General features: G+C 33.1%; 2 protein-coding genes across 2 annotated transcripts; one reads left to right on the forward strand and one right to left on the reverse strand.

Moving 5' to 3' along the window:
- The first annotated feature begins 7,845 nt into the window (after window positions 1–7,845).
- On the forward strand, window positions 7,846–15,242 carry LOC139870976 (uncharacterized). The gene is made up of 8 exons (XM_071858735.1): window positions 7,846–8,061; window positions 11,484–11,609; window positions 11,703–11,864; window positions 11,958–12,047; window positions 12,153–13,191; window positions 13,285–13,717; window positions 13,842–14,044; window positions 14,134–15,242. Exons 1-8 carry the CDS (start codon window positions 7,846–7,848, stop codon window positions 15,240–15,242), a joined length of 3,378 nt encoding a protein of 1,125 aa, XP_071714836.1.
- A 214-nt stretch (window positions 15,243–15,456) lies between these two features.
- Window positions 15,457–17,307, reverse strand: LOC139872066 (pentatricopeptide repeat-containing protein At4g38010-like). The gene is made up of 2 exons (XM_071859870.1): window positions 16,701–17,307; window positions 15,457–16,551 (listed from the first exon to the last, which is right to left on the reverse strand). Exons 1-2 carry the CDS (start codon window positions 17,229–17,231, stop codon window positions 15,469–15,471), a joined length of 1,614 nt encoding a protein of 537 aa, XP_071715971.1. The 5' UTR covers window positions 17,232–17,307; the 3' UTR covers window positions 15,457–15,468.
- Window positions 17,308–17,971: the final 664 nt, after the last annotated feature.

Consider the following 17,971-nt stretch of genomic DNA (forward strand, 5'->3'; position numbering starts at 1 on the left):
AAATATTCCAACTAATTGGGGACTTAAACTGTAATAAGGTTTTAATACATTGTTAATGATTACACCAGGTTATCGACTGTGTGCAATCCAAGGTTTTAATACTTTATTAACAAATACACCAAGTGTCCTTGTATGTAATCCACCCCTGTTTTAATGAGTCCATTAACTATTAATCCATTCCCATCTCGGGTTAAATGAACGATTGTTAGTATTTATAAATATCCCGCCCATCGTGTTCGATCGAGTGTATGTGATTATTTATAATTACTACAAATTGTAAATCTCTATATTAAATTAACGAACTATCATTTAGTTAAACAAATATAAAGCCCATTAATAGCCCATAGTTCAATTTCCACAAGTGTTGGTCTTTTGTCCAAACCCCAATTATGGTCCAAAGCCTAATAACCCCGTCTTAATATTTAGTCTAACATCACGATTACTTCAGCTTAAATAAGCATAATAATAACTTAGCTACGAGACATTAATTTAAAAAGGTTGAACATAACTTACAATGAGTATTAATCGCGTAGTGTTACACGGACAGAATTTCGACTTACAAACTTAAAACATTCGCCACTATAACCTTATTATTATTAACTTAATATTAAAATTATAATTAAAATATAAATATAAATATATTGAGAGAGAGTAAGAGATTAGTTGATGAAGGTGTAATTTACTCGTCCAAATTCGTGGTATTTATAGGACCTGGCCATGATTTCTGGCTCATGCGATCGCATGAAGTTTATTCTTCATGGCCATGCGATCGCATGGACCTCTGAGACAGCTCACAATGATTTGTTTTCTAGTTTGCCGACGATTTTTAATAATATAATATATATAATTTTATATAATTATATATATATTATATTATATTTTTGTGCATAGTTAACTTGTACTTTCAGTTCCGTTGAGTCGCGCGTTGATAGTTGGTTCATGTCCTGGTTCCGGATTTTCGAACGTCCTTTCGTACGATTTAATATCTTGTACTTTGCGTTTTACGGCTTGTACTCCTGTAATTCTTAGACGTTTCTCACCAATAATTCGAACCACTTGGATTGTACTTTTTACTCTTTAGCTTTTTGGTCGTTTGCGTCTTCAAATCGTCGAATCTGTCTTTTGTCTTCACCTTTTAATATTTAAACGAATATCACTTGTAAATAGAAAAACTGTAACTAAAAGCTTGTCTTTCTTGAAGGATAATGCTATGAAATATGTATTCGTTTTAGCATTATCAGCGAGATACTCTGGAAATGAGTGTGGAAATGGTGTTTCGAATGGGTTCGCCGGTAAATAATTCAGGTTCTTCACCAAGAGGGCTATGTGGTGGATGGAAAGGATCGCCTTCTTCCCGTCTCCATCGGTTAAGTCATCTACGAACCCATCCCCAATTCATCCAGAATTGAAGATGACTAGTTTGGTTGATCCATTTCATTTACACTGCCTTCGGAGCTTAGGTGAATATCCATGTCGGAATAGCTATCGGAATCTGAGAGACTCGAACTGGTTGAGGGATTCATCTCATATGATCAGATGAAGGATTTTTGATAAGAAATAGATTATAAAATGTAGATTAGTACCCTGCAATACATAATTTATATATGCATATATAATACTAAAATCCCATAAGTTACGGAGGAATCTACGAAAGCTGTCAGGCAAAGGTAACGGTAACACATACGCTAAGATATGAATTTATCTATACACTGTCTATGCAATAGAGGCAGTAAGATGTGTCTAGACTTTAAGAATGATAAGCAAATAATTTTCGACACTAAATGATAAGCAAAATTTTTGACATGCAGACACGGTCAAAGTCCAGACTCATTAATGCATCCTAACAACTACTAGTTAGACACACTAATACAAGACCTGGTTTGCTAAGACCACCGCTCTGATACTACATGAAGCGACCCGTCCTAATCCATGTGGACAGATACATTACATTTGGTTACATCGCGAGGTATTTGACCTCTATATTATACATTTTACAAACATTGCATTCGTTTTTAAAAGACAATCTTTCTTTACATCGAAAGTTGATGGCATGCATACCATTTCATAATATATCCAGCTATAATTGACTTAATAATAATCCTGATGAACTCAACGACTCGAATGCAACGTCTTTTGAAATATGTCATGAATGACTCCAAGTAATATCCTTAAAATGAGCTAATGCACAGCGAAAAATTTCTTTCATACCTGAGAATAAAAATGCTTTAAAGTGTCAACCAAAAGGTTGGTGAGTTCATTAGTTTATCATAACAATCATTTCAATATCTTAATAGACCACAAGATTTCATATTTTTAATTGTACACGTAACCCGAGTACAAAATAGTACGCATAACTTGCGAATTAAAAATCATTCATATGGTGAACGCTTGATAATCGACTTAACTTTAATGCATAGAATATCCCCAAACAGAACCTCTCGTCTGTATAATAATAATAATCTCAAAGTACTAAAGCATCCGTACCTCAGATGGGACTTGTCGAGGTCCATAGATCTATCTTTATGATTCGCGTCAATTAGGGGTCATACCCATTTCCTAATTATTAGGTTACCAAGCTAAAAATGGGTGATATTCAATATTCATAATCCAGCCATAGAATGTAGTTTTTAATCACTTGTGTCTATTTCGTAAAACATTAATAAAATCAGCGCATGTATTCTCAGTCCCAAAAATATATATAAAAAGGGAGTAATGAAACTCACAATACTGTATTTTGTAGTAAAAATACGTATGACGAAACTGAACAATGCAGGGTTGACCTCGGATTCACGAACCTATAACAATTGTATATTTATTAAAACATATAATGGAATCACATAATTTCCTTTAATAGTATGTATTATTTATATTTTTAGTTATATAGAGTTTATACTAGATTCCATTAAAAACAAATACTTATATTATATCTTAAATTATATATTATATATATTTATGTTGTATATATATATATATATTTAAAATGATTAATATCTGTATATTTAGTTATATTAGTATTTCTATATATATGATTAGTATTATATTTAAAAATCATTAGTTTGTTATATATAAGTATTTATATAGATAATGTTAATATGTTTAATATATAGGTATATAAACTATTAATATATTTATAGTATATGTAACAAAAATATATTTTAGGTACAAAATATTTATCTAAAAGAATGATAGTTTTGATAATAATGATTTACTAATAATAATAACTTTCTTGATAATGATAATACTAATAATAATGATATTGTTAAAAATGGTACATATGTTAATGATAATAATAATAATAATAATAATAATAATAATAATAATAATAATAATAATAATAATAATAATAATAATAATACTAATAATTACAAAAATGATATTAATACTAATATGAGTGAAAATAATAATAACTTGTATTATTTTTATGATAACAATATTAATAATCCTAATCATAATAATAATAATAATAATAATAATAATAATAATAATAATAATAATAATAATAATAACAATAATAATAATAATAATGATACTAAAATGATAAATTGGTAACCATAATAATAATATTATTCATAATTGTGATTACAATCATATACTAATAATAAAAGATAACTAATACTTATTTTAGTAGTAATAATAATAATAATAACAGTTATAATACTTGTAATACTAATAATAATTATAATATCAATAATAATAATAATAATAAAAATGAAAACTACCTTTTAAAAGGGTTTCTAAAAAGAAATGCATCCGACCGGACTCGAACTCGTGACCTCTCGAATACCCATCAACACTCTAAACCGTTGGGTTGTAGCCCGTTTTCTGTTTTAATACCAAAACCGTTCATATTTAACCCTGATTTATTTTCTATTCTATTCTTCTTCATCCTCTTCATCCTTTAATTCGATCAGGTATCCAGATCATCAAATCAATAATTTAATTAGGTGTTTTTTGGATTAACAAACGAAACCAAGACAATTTGTATCATAACTGAATTGAATTTAATAACAGAAAAGAGGATTTTTGAATTGAACAGACTCTACAGAGCACGTAACCAATTGAAATTTTTAAAGCATTTTAGTTCACGTTTCCTAAATAAAATTCGTTCTAAATCAGTCCTAGGAACTTTCTCAATCATCAATTGCTTTATAAACTCAAAAACGAGTTCGAATTTATTGAAGAACAGATCGTTTAACTTTTTAGAATATATCTTTGACTCGAAAATTTCTACTTGATAGATAAATTTGATACCTGAGCTTTTCCAGATAGATTAAGTGAAGGATTTCAAAAAAGTTTGTATTATTACATTTTGGAATTTCATTTGAAATCGTGAGTTGGCTAAAAAGTTGGATATACAGAGCCGTTTGACTAATTTCTTCAAAATTGCAGTGAATTTTCTAGGTTTAAACTCGAATTGCATTACAAGAGAGTTATGTAGAGGGAAAGTGATGTTATTACATCCAAAATGAGTCGATTAATATTTGTTTTGTAGCTTGATTCTCTCGACAGAAATATATTCGTTCAGAGAAGAAAATAAAAATTTAATTTATAAAAATCAATAGATTGGTACGATCGATTATGACTTGTATCAAGTTGTGAGGCAGAGACAAATTGTAGTACAAATTGATTGCTATGTGAAATTCATTTTCAGTTATTTATCTGATATATATTGGGTATTAATAAATAAATAAGTAGATTAATAATAATAATATTAATAATAATAATAATTATAATAATAATAATTAATAATAATTTTAACAATTATGATAACAATAATAAAAAAAAATTATGACCATTTGTATTATCTTTATAATAATGTTTATAATGATTTTTAATAATAATGGTAATTATAATTATAAAAATAATAATATTAATAAGAATAATAGTATTAATCATAATAACTAATAATATTTAAATTACAACTAAATAATAAATTTAATCATTCTTATAGTAGTATTTATATTTCAAGTATTTATTTTGATAATCATAACCTTAAATTTATTAAAATTTTAATATTTAATATTACTAATATTAATATTAATATAAAGTAGTAATGATATTAATAATATTAGTAATTAAATGTATCAAATTTTTAATAATACTGATATTAGTGTTAATAATAAGTAATAGCAACTATCTTTTAACTTATAAATATATTAATATTACATATTATTAATCATGCAATATTTAATAACTATATATATTACATATATTGTCTATATCTTTTAGATATATATTCCATTATACATGTCATAAAAATTCTTTATAGAACTACTATATATATTTATATATAGCTTTATTTTTTAATAACAACTTTCTTATCTTGTAAATTATTTTACATAATTAATTCAAATGACTAAATCAAATTTATATATACACTTATTTTTATATTTACATATATATATTTAGTTACATGTTTATTTACACGCAATTGTTCGTGAATCATCGGGAATAGTCAAGGTCAAATGAATCCATCTAAATAGTTCAAAATTTTTAAGACTCAACATTACAGACTTTGCTTATCGTGTCGAGATCATATGAAATTAAGTTTAAATTTGGTCGGAAATTTCTGGGTCGTCACAGTTTATTGGTGGAAGGACGATAATAACGAGGTTTAATATCATAGACAGAAAGCGAGTATGAAACGATAATCATCCCTAATTAACATTATTAAATTATGGCAAACAATCAAGCAATTACTCACACATCATGGAAACAAGCATTTCTAATATTAATAAATCACAAACATCGAACAAGAATATTATAATAAATTAATAAAAGGAAGGATAGATGTTACCGAATAATTTCGGCAGAATAACACTTGTATTTCTTCATAATATCCATAGCGTTACAATGCTTGATAGCTTCTACTACTAAATACATACTAATCTCCTATTGATCACTAGAGAGCGACAATAGAGATAATTATTTTTCCTAATCTCTGTACTTTTCTCTCTCTAGAATCTATAGAGAGAAAGTAGAGAGAACTAATCTCCTATAGATCACTAGAGAGCGACTATAGAGAGATATTTGAGAGAGAAGTGAAGAATTGATATGTTGAAATGGTGGGATGAAGCCCCCATTTATAGGAAATATTTGGCGGCCAAATTGTAATTAAATTGCTGAAAAACCCCTGGCAGGTCGTTTGGCAAGCCGTTTGCCAAGGCCGTTTTTTATGCCCGTTTTCCAAGGCAAGCCGTTTTTGGTGCCCGTTTACTGGCAGGCCGTTTTCCCCTATGGCAAGCCGTTTACTGGATCGTAACTTGTCTTTCACCGTTTTCACTCTAGAATCTTCGTTTTAGCTCCGTTTCCGACGATTCTTACGCCCACGCGTTCGAATTAAATATCCTACAACATGAAATTAAAATATTAAACTTTTCAAAAAATTATAAAATAAGTTATTTAAACGCGAGTTAATCGTCTTAGCCGGTTTTGCTCGTTTTTCCTCGTTTTTCATCCGTTTTTAGTGATTCTTGAAACATAGCCTTTGTAATGACATAATCTACCAAATGAAGCAAACAAATGCTTATTTAGATGATAAAGTCAATTACTTTATCATAAATGGGGCTAATATCGAGGGATAAAAACGTGACTTTTTAGCCGATATCATATGTGGGCACCGGGAGTTGCTTGCCCTTGCACATATTGAATATGCGCTCTTCGTTAGGTGTCATGGTGGGCTTATCGTTCAAGTCCCTATGACACCAGAATGCCACGTGCGCACATTTGTGCAAGAATTGAGGATAAAAGAGTTGTCAATGTAGAAGAATGTCTTCCACTTTTCGCGCATGCCCGCATTCGTGCACTGAGCAAACTTCACGCGCTCTCGAAATGTGAACCAGCCGTTCTCATGTGGCTGGTAAGAATATAGGTTCCTAAACAGATTCACAGTAGGGGAAAAGTTTCGCGCCCTACACCACATCTCAAAGAGAGATAGTTTACATGCGCTGTATGGGTGGAGCTGCCCAGCGCCAATACGAAAATGGTGAAGAACATATAAGAAGAAGGGGGTAGGTGGATAACGAAGGTTGCCATATTGCATCACCTTCAAGTATATAGCTACTTTATTAGTGGGAGGATCATTGGCACGTTGCCCATTACTATGATAAATAGGGTTTAAAGCGCGAAGAGGAGGATAATCCTCCATGATCTCCTCTAAATCTTGGCGAGTGATCACAGAAGAGATCTCCTCGACGTTCTTACTTTCAGTAACAGAGGAAGAAGAAGACATGACTTTTTTATATGAAAGAGAAAGATGGGAAAGAAAGCTCTAACCTGATGATCGTTAAAGAAGAAAGCGAAGAAAGTTGAAAAAGCGTCGAATCGATTGCACAAGGAAGGAAGAAGAAGAATGTGTATAAGCGGTAAAAGATTTCATGAAGAAGTTAATAGGGGTATTTATAGGAAAAAATTTGAATGGAAAACGTGAAAAGAAGGAAAACGCATCACAGCCATACACGTGTCGCAAATCTAACGGAGAAAAAACTGACAGGCTACAGTAATCGTGTTGAAAGTCTCCCATGCGTGACAGACTGACAAGCCGTAAAAACCACCCTAGCATTAAATGCACTTCTTTAGCGCACTATATGTCATAATTAGAGTTCTACATCACGCGCAATGAATTGCGCGCAATATAGAACTGAGGGGACTTAATGATGCGCATAGCTGCACATCGATTGCGCAATATTAAAATGGCGCGCATCGCTTTTTATACTCGCGCAAGATCGTGTCTGTGCGCTTGCTTACGCGCTATTTGATTATGCCTTAATAAAATGCCCGCAACGTTGGTCCCACAGTTTAAACATGGTGCCATCTAAATGGCATGAACAAGGCTAGAAATGTACTATGACGACAATTAAGCAGAAAGGACACCTGTGGCAGGACGGTACAATCCTGGTATGGCATAACGGCCAGAAAAGGACAGTAGGGTATAAAGGGGACATCACTAAAATAATGACAACACTTTTACAGCTTTTTGAAATAAAAGGACAAAGACAATGCGACGTGGCATCAACATATCCTTTGGCCCCCTACGTGGCACTAAGGGACAAAAGCTCACGAGTATAAATAGAAGTAACTTGAGCAAGAAAAACAACACAACTTTGGAATTACATTCCATTTCACCAAAAAATCACTCTCGACCATACCAATCACTCCAGCAACCTGCGCGACCAGAATAGCTCTTCTAAACTCATTGCGGTTTCAGGTAACGTTTATACAACATAAGTCCTAACGCCGCCTTCTAGCCATCAATTCCGGCTAACCCGAATGATGGTGGGTTACGTTTAACCACCCTTTTTGAGATCATCATCTCGTATGAGGGTTCCGGATCGGAGAGTTAAACTCAAGAAACCCTTAAATCCCCCTAATTTGTTGATCTCGCATGAACCGAACCCCTTGGACCATTTTATGCTTGATTATTAATATAAAAAAATGGAGTATCGTTACTTTTAAGTTAGCACTCCGTTATAAAATTAACGATCCTTCATTAGTAATTCATACACAAACTTGATCATTGGCAGATTTTACTCTAAGATATGGAAGACCTCGTGAATAATTATTCTTACGAACCGAATATTTACATAATTTTTGTTATGTTCGTAATATGATCGTAGAAGATTAACGGCGCACGTATGTGCATATTATCATGCTTGCATATCTTTAAGTAACTGCCAATGATTAGACTTTCATACGATTTACTTAAAAAATGGAAGTATCGTTAATTTTTTGACGGAGTTCTAACTTAAAAGTAACGAAGCTTCTCTTTTCGATTAACATTTAATAAAATAATTATTTAATCGTAAAAATAAATATAGATTACCTAAAATAGAAAGTTGGAGTAAAAGTGTTATCTTTTATTGGAATTTGCTCTGATTAAATTATGTCAAATGCAATATGAATTAAATTAATGATTATTACTCATATTACTTAATCCACAAAACACCACTTTCTATCTAAACACTAACAAAATTACGCATAAGGAGTAAATGAAAATGATTTTTGCTGTCTTCCAAATTAAAAAGTTAAGTAAAAGTACTCAATGTAACCTAATATGGTGTAATTTAATTCTGTCAAATGCTTATGAATTAAATTAATGATTAATGATTATTACTCGTATTACTTAATTCACAAAACACCAGTCTCCGTTTAGACACTAACAAAATTACGCATAAGGAGTAAATGAACAGTTTTGTGGTTTTCTAAATGAATATACAAGTATAAGATAATATGTAAAATGTAGCACAAATTTTGGTTTAGTTTAATATTAATTAATTAATTAATATTAATACTCTCTAACAAAATGCATGAATAAAGTACTCCCTCTATTCTAATTTAATTGTTTTTAGACAAAAATATACATTTCAAAAAAATGTTATAAAAATACTGTATTTTTCATTTACTTTTCAGTTTAACCTTACATTTTGCTTGTCTTTTGTTTTATTCACATATATTAAAGTATGACTGGCAAACGGGTCAGGTTGGATCGATTTGGGTAACGGGTCAAAATGATTTTTGGTTGAAATGGGTCGTAGGTCAAACGGGTCAATTTTTTAAACGACTCAAAATGGGTCAGGTTGGGTCGTTTTAGGTAACGGGTCGAAACGGGTCACGGGTCAAATGGGTTACATCGCTTTATTTTTTTTACATTTATAACATTATTTTAGTTATTAATTTTTATTATATATACATAAGAACTATTAATATACATAATAAATGATATAACCATGAATGCTTTCATAAATTATTGACGGATGAAACTTTTTATGCTAGACCCATTTGACCCATTCACAAAACCCATTAGACCTATTTTTATTTATTGATCTTTGAGTATTGATACCATTAAACATGTTCCTTCATTTTTTGTATAGGACTCAATAGGTTAGAGAGAAACTCATTTGAATCTTTTTTTAAGTATTGATTTACATTGTTAGACTTAATTTTTCTCAAGATCCAATTGACCCGAAAACTTGACCCATTTGACTCGAATTTGAGTGTATGGGTCACAATTGCCAGGTCTACATTAAAGATATACTCCAATAGAATTTAATCTTCTATTTTTTTTATTTTTTTTTTCTATTTACTTGAAGATAAAATAGGGATCAGATGGAGTAATAAAATACTCAACAACAACAACAAAATTCAATACGACATGAGTGGTGTATGGAGAGTTGAGATGTAGAAAATCCTTCTTTTATTCGAGAATAAAAACAAGTCATTTCTTTACCCAGAGTGAAATACTCTCAAAAGTAGCGAAAATCATCCATCTCTCTATTCAACAGATAAAGAGATTGATTTCGAGTAGACATTCGACCAATAAGTATAATTTTTTTAAAAAACATAGTAAAATAAATTAAAAATAAGATTAGAAAAAATTGAGATGCTATGAAAATCGTAAAATGAAATTTTCATGAGTTTTAAATCATGCCTGAAATTCAATTTAAACTTTAAACGACAGTTAAAATTTCAATAAATCGACGCTTGCTATTAACTAATTATAATTATAGAGCCGATAATAATAAAATACTCCATATTTACAATTAGTTGAAACTAGTAAAGTGGACCGCGCTTTACGGCGGTGTGCAAAAAATTTTTTGTTTACGATTTCATATAATTACAATGCCATTTCGAAAAATGACTATGAACTTTGTAGTGCAATCGAATTTGCATAACTTTTTTACCATTATTTTAATTGCATACCCAACCGCCGCTTACCACCAGCAAATCGATAGCCACCTTACAAATCTGAATCGTCGCACTCTTCCGACACCGCCACCCTTATCTTTTTTTTTTTTGTCTAAAACTCCAACTATGTATTAGTTTATATTTTTAATTTATTTTGAATTGGACCCAACTTATTCTATTCTTTTTTCATCAAGCTAGCATCAGTCATCTTAAAAAATATTACTATCCAATTAGTATAATTATGTGTTACATCTAATTTAAGGATTTTATTATAAAAATTTAAAATTGTTATTATTAAAAATAAAGTAGTCACAAATTAAGTGGATTTAAAAAAAAAAGAAAAAAAAAATGAAATAGGGCCCTGAATGATTGACCACTTGTGTGCAAATTTGTAGGCGCTAAAAATATGAAATTTCAATTATCATCAACACTATTTTTTCATCCGCCACGTGTCCTTTTCACCCCTAACAAATTAATTTTCCAACAACAAAAGTTCTTTCAGAATGCTTCTAACAATCAAACAAAAATCAAGCAATTCTGCAATTATTCTATCTTAAAATCTACCTTTAATTCGAAATTGAATTCGTATTTGTGTCTACTCTCTGCTTCAGCGTTCAACAGTTCGATATAAGCTCCCATTTCTCAAAAAATTGTGAAAATAAATTTCATTTCGCGTGATAATTAGTGTTACGTAGATTGATTATATTTTTGTTGATTTGGTGTCATTGGAGTATTATTTAGGATATCTCAATCGATACGACAATTGTAACCACTAAATTCGCAGACGAGTTTTTATTTAGATTATGAAGGCAACATTACCAAACAAAACCAAATTTTGTTTGGAAATTGATGGTTTTGATTGGAGATCACGGTTAATCGAATGCCATTTTTGGTTTCCGATTTGTGATGTTTTGATTCATGAGAAGGCAAATGAGAATTGTTAGTTGAATATGGGGTGATTTCGAGCAGATATATTTTTATGGAAATGCAAAGGGTAGAACTATGGATCTGAATAGTAGATTAAGAAGCCAATGGATAAGAAAAAGTTGGGTTATTTAGGTGTTTTCGTAGCGTTTTCTGTTTTATCGTTGGTATGTGTCTGTGAAGGAAATCAAAGAATCCTGGATAAAGCTTCATACGAAAATGTGCGTATACACAATCGTGATATACACGAAAATATGGTATGATTCGTCATTATCCTTTTATTTAAATTGTAAATTGCATATACACAAACACATACATTTACAATTCCTATGATATGTTGCTGTTTTCAGCTTTCGTTTGTTGAATACATTTACAATTCCTGTAAATTTTCACATGAGTATTTCGACATTCAGGATGAATGTTTTGGACCAATAGCAACAGTGTACTATTACACTTATTAGGCTGTCGATTTAACATTTCCTAATCGAATTGTTCTTATTCTTTGTTTTGGATTAATTCTGATGAACACTCATTCTTGTGTACAGGTAGATCAAGTTTCAATATTCTGTAGGAAACAACTAAAACAAATTACAAAAGCTATCGAGTATTTTGGATTTAATTTACCAGAAGCAACAAATTCAGATTCAGCAGTGTTAAGAAGAGCACTTGTAAGTAAAGCCATAACAGGCCAGACTACAAATTTGGATCTCTCTCTTTTAAACTACTTAAATCCCAAAAGATCCTTATCTGATAATCCCATCAAAGTAACTTCTCAAGAATTTGGTAAAAGACCTAATGCTAGAATCCTTCAACCAAAGCGCCGTCGACGGAGGAGGAGGCGGCGGCGGCGTAGGCGCCGCCACCCTCGTCAACCGTGGACAATACCATCACCATCTCCATCTCAGGCATTTGCAAGTGCACCAACTCCTGATGGAGCCCCATCGTCACCCGAGGGGCCCACATCTTCGACGTTCACTCCTGAAGAAGCCCCATCTTTTTCTCCCAGTTATGACATGGACACGCCTCCACCACCCTTTTTCGGTGGGGCCCCTACACCCACTCTTGATACACCTCCACCACCCACTCTCGGTGGGGCCCCTACGCCGACTTTTGATACACCTCCACCAGCCGCCTTTGGAGGGGCCCCTACACCGACTTTTGATACACCTCCACCACCCGCTGTTGGTGGGGCCCCTACACCGACTCTTAATACAACTCCATTTCCAGCACCTACTCCTTATGGGCCTCCATCATCAACACCGGCTCCTTACAAGGGCCCGATTAGAGCACCGACTCCTAAGCCACCTAAAAAACCTGAACCATCTCCGGAACATTTTCCTAAACCTTCACCTGAATCCGTACCTGATGTTGAACCTTATCCACAAGAAAAGACCAGCGAGAAATCGGACTCATCACGTAAAAATAATAAGGAACGTAAGTTGTTGATAATCGCTATAACTTCAAGCATTGTAGCAGCTTTAGCCATCTTCTTGCTGTGTCTGCTTTGCTTTTATCTACTTAAGAAGAAGAAGAATAGAACTGAATCTGATGATGGACAAAGGAAGGGAAAGTTTTTTGCTACTGGTAACTACTTAACTTCTGACTATTCTCTTATTTTTATAACTGAACTTTGACATTTAATTTAAATAAAAAATTAAATAATAATTCTGTTACCAGCTTCTATACTGAGATCCAAGATAGTTGGAAGTAGAAGAGACGGGACCCGTAATATATCAACCAAAGGTGGTTCAATGCATGGAGATGAAGAATCAGGATTTGGATCATCATCACTTCCACTAGAAAGATCCGTTCCTCCGCCATCATCACCGTCACCTCCACCGCCATCACCACCACCACCGCCGCAGGCTCCGCCTGCACGTCCTCCTCCTGAAGCACCTTTACCACCCCCACTACCACCAGCCAGAGTCCCTAATCCGCCAAAACCAAAGCCACCTCCCCCTGGTGGTTTAAATCGTGCTGGAGATGATAATAACGAAAATGGAGATTCTGATGCAAATAAAGCCAAGTTAAAACCCTTTTTCTGGGACAAGGTGAATACAAGCCCTAACCGGTCAATGGTTTGGCACGATATCAAAGCCGGATCGTTCCAGTAAGATTTGTAACATTGTTTTGATTTTCGTGTTATTTAGTCATCTGTCATATGATGTTGGGCAGCTGTTTATACAGTCAAGCATTCTATTTTTTACTTACGAACCGACTGTTTGAATTAACAGGTTCAATGAGGAGATGATGGAAAATCTATTTGGTTATGGCGCAACGGCTCAAAACAAGAATGACAAAGGAAAGAACCCTCTAAATATACAATCTCAACCAAAGTTAATTCAGATTATCGAGCCCAAAAAAGCACAGAATTTGGCAATCCTCTTAAAAGCGTTGAATGTAACCACATCCGAAGTGGCTGATGCCCTAACGGAAGGTAAATTATGTCGTTCCTTTCATTGATTGTTTGGCTCTTCTACCGCATACATATGTTTGTTACAATATTTGATGTGAATCTGATAACAGGTAATGAGCTTCCTGTTGAATTTATCGCAACTTTGTTGAAAATGGCACCGACCCCAGAAGAAGAACTAAAGTTGCGGTCATATAGTGGAAATCCCGCTCTTCTGGGACCCGCGGAACGATTCCTCAAGGTCATGGTTGATATCCCGTTTGCATTCAAACGTCTCGAAGCTTTGTTATTTATGGGCTCGCTTAATGAAGAATCTTCCTCAGTTAAAGACTCCTTTGCAGCTTTAGAGGTAGCTTGCACAACCCTAAGAAACAGCAGACTTTTCCTGAAGCTTCTAGAAGCAGTTCTTAAAACTGGAAACCGAATGAATGTCGGTACGTATCGCGGTGGGGCCCAGGCGTTCAAACTCGATACACTTTTAAAACTGTCGGATGTTAAAGGCGCAGATGGAAAGACTACTCTTTTGTCTTTTGTGGTTCAAGAAATCATTTGGTCTGAAGGAAATAAAGCTGTGCGACGAGCAAGGGCTGAACAGAAGAATTCATCCGAAGACAATGTTCTACAACAACTAAGTAAAGAGGAACTCGAAATTTACCTTAAAAAACAAGGACTCGAGGTTGTTTCTAAGTTAAGTGAAGAACTTGATGATGTAAAAAAAGCCGCACATGTTGATGGTGATACGCTAACATCAACTGTTGTAAAGCTGGGAAATATGTTAAGAAAAACAAAAGATTTCGTAAACAATGAGATGAAAACTTTAGAGAAAGATAAAGACACCGAGTTCAGGAAGTTTTTAATGGAATTTGTGGATCGTGCGGAAGCTGAAATTTTGTGGTTATTGGAAGAGGAGAAGAGGGTAATGGCGCTGGTCAAGCGAACGGGTGATTACTTCCATGGGAAATCAAGAAAAGATGAGGGTCTACATTTGTTTGTCGTCGTTCGTGATTTTTTGGTACTATTGGATAATGTTTGTAATGAGATAAGAAGAACGAATGTGATGAAGTCGAAGAAAACTCATTCGAACTCGTCAGGGGAAAGTAGTCGTGATAAACTTTTTCCGTTTAATAAAGGGAGTCACTCGGGTTATTCCAGTTCAGATGATGATGACAGTGAAGAGAGTGATTGTCCTTATGTGATCAAAGAATGCGGGGAACGATTATGAAATTAGAGAAAGTTGGGGGACTTGTGTTGTAAATAGTCGAAAAGATACACAATGTCCTTGGTTTTGATACTTCTGCTAGTAAGGAATAAGAGAAAGTTAGACTGGTGTATAGATCTAGATTTAGATTGAGTTGTGTTTAACTAATTTTTGTTAAGTAAATATACATTGACATTACAATGTATACATTACAAATACTATGTTTTTACAAGCTCTCTCAATGACCCTACTATAAATCCATCATTTTCGATAAGCTCGAAAGAGCCCATTCGATATCGTCGTTTTTAAACTGAGCCTTTCGACCACAAACAAACTCCATAATACCACCATTAGCCACCTCAATCACACTCTTTCCACTCTCCTTTATAATCCCTTTTTCAAAAACAATCTTCCTCATCTTCAATACATCATCCCACTTACAGTTATCAGCGTAAAGATTCGACATAAGCACATCAACCCCAGGATCATCACCCCCAAGTTTCTTAATCCTACTCAACACAAACTCACCCAAAACCACATTTTTATGTACCCGACAACCCAAAAGAACTGAACCCCACAAATCCAAATTCGGTTTCATTGGCATTGATGCTATAAAGTTAACAGCTTGCTCCAATTTGCCTGCTCGAGCAAGAATATCAATCAAACATCCATAATGTTCAACCTTTGGTTCTTGTATTTTCTTAAAGATTTCAAGACCTTTTGTTACAAACCCTCCATGACTACATGCTGAAAGCGCACTAACATATATCAAATCGTCCTTTTGGATTTTTTCTTGCTCCATTTGGTCAAAATAAGTCAAAGCTTCTTTCCCAAAACCATTCATACCAAGCCCAGAAATCATTACATTCCAAGTAACAACATTTCTTTCAGACATACTACTGAAAACTGCGCGAGCTTCTTTCGTGCTACCACATTTCATGTACATGTCCACCAGAGCTGTGTTGACCACAATATCCAGTTTAATTTTCTTCTTTTTGATGTACATATGAATCCATCTTCCTTGATCAAGTGCACCCAATTGGGCACAAGCTGATATTGCACTCACCATACAGAAATTATCTTGTTTTACTTCACACGAAAGCATAAGATTGAAGACATTTAGTGCTTCCTTGGGATCTTGGTTCTGCGAATATCCACTTATGATAATGCTCCAAGAAATTATATTCTTATGTTCCATTACATCAAATAGTTCTCGAGCTGCCACCATATCGCCCACTTTTGTGTACGAATCTATCATGGTATTCCATGTAGCCACGTCTCGTTTTTGCATTCTGTCAAACAGCAACCGAGCTTGAGCAACGTCACCCATTTTCTGAAAAGAACACAATAGCACACACGTGTGTTAGTGAAATAAGTGATTGTTAGACATACGTTTAAACGTAGCTCTAAGGTCTGCGTTTGGCATTATCCGTAATAATAATAACAAGATATATTAATATTAATAATTAAATGTTTGCAAACCTTGCCATACCCATCAATCATAACAGACCAAGAGACAACATCTCTTTCAGGCATTTCATCAAACACCTTGTGTGCTTCCACTGTATCCCCAATCTGCACATAACCACTCAATATCAAATTCCATGACACCAAATCCTTCCAATCGAACTCATCAAACAAAACCCTAGAACACTTCATCTGCCTACACTTGCAATACAACCCGATCAACCCATTTCTAACAAAAGCATCCGAATCAAAAAACCCTACTTTTACAACTTCACAATGAACTTGTTTGCCTTCCCACAGTCCACATATCATCTTACATGCCTTGAGCACGAATGTGTAAGTATAGCTATCACATTGTATCCCATCTCTTTTCATTTTGACATAAATTTCTGTAGCTGTTTTTGGGTGTGAATTTGAGTTTGTGAGATGAGATTTAATCATGGTGTTGTGCGTGTACGTTATTTTATTGGTTTGAGTGGACATGCGGACTGCGGAGTTCATCGTTTGAGATTTTTGTAGTTGGCTCAATAGGAAAAATACAATCATCTGTGAAGAACATATGTTTTTATTTTTGTAATACAAAAGTCAGGGGTGTGTTTGCTGCAACTAGTTTGATATGCTCGAGTTTATGGCTACTAGTTGTAGTTTATTTTAAAATTAGAAGCCGTAGTTTATATTTTTAAGGAGGTAAACACACTACTTTTTGATTCATGTACATTTGATTACTTATTTTACCCTTAATTATACTTACAATAATAATATAAGTTCAACTTTCTAAATTAATCTAGAAGCATAACTGTAAGTTTATGAGTCAAAATTGTACATAGATCAAAAAATAGTATGTGAGGATCACCTCGTATATTTTTATAAGTGTTTGATTAAAATTATTTGGACCTGGAGTTATAGATGTAAATTCACTAAAAAAAGAATTAAATATATGATATGTGATAGATAATTATATAAAGAGCAAATAAATAATTAATCATTTTATAACCTATGAGTTTTTTTTATAAGCTAGTTCAACTAGCTTATTTTGTATAGAGCTTCTTTTTTTCATAAGTTCTGGAAATATGTCACTCAAACGATACTACTAGTTTAAGCTTATAAAAAAAATAAGCTTAACTCTCATTAGCTCCAATAAGTTGTGTGGCCAGACATTAGCTATTTATAATTATGTTATGATCTTTATTAAAATATGATGAAAATATCATGACATATATGAGAGGTATGTCAATAGATTTAATTGTTAGTAAAATAGAGTTGTAACTGATAATCTAATTTGATCC

Source organism: Rutidosis leptorrhynchoides, chromosome 10 (genome assembly GCF_046630445.1).
Source record: "Rutidosis leptorrhynchoides isolate AG116_Rl617_1_P2 chromosome 10, CSIRO_AGI_Rlap_v1, whole genome shotgun sequence".
NCBI classification, from domain to species: Eukaryota; Viridiplantae; Streptophyta; class Magnoliopsida; order Asterales; family Asteraceae; genus Rutidosis; species Rutidosis leptorrhynchoides.

What these genes read in the sequence shown, in the direction of transcription:
- LOC139872066 (XM_071859870.1), bottom strand. Translation starts at nt 17,231, where the DNA reads ATGATTGTATTTTTCCTATTGAGCCAACTACAAAAATCTCAAACGATG. An exon ending in TGATTGATGGGTATGGCAAG is followed by an intron (nt 16,552 to 16,700) that starts GTTTGCAAACAT and finishes TGTTCTTTTCAG; the next exon opens with AAAATGGGTGACGTTGCTCA.
- LOC139870976 (XM_071858735.1), top strand. Translation starts at nt 7,846, where the DNA reads ATGACGACAATTAAGCAGAAAGGACACCTGTGGCAGGACGGTACAATC. An exon ending in GTGATATACACGAAAATATG is followed by an intron (nt 11,865 to 11,957) that starts GTATGATTCGTC and finishes TGCTGTTTTCAG; the next exon opens with CTTTCGTTTGTTGAATACAT. An exon ending in GGCTGATGCCCTAACGGAAG is followed by an intron (nt 14,045 to 14,133) that starts GTAAATTATGTC and finishes ATCTGATAACAG; the next exon opens with GTAATGAGCTTCCTGTTGAA.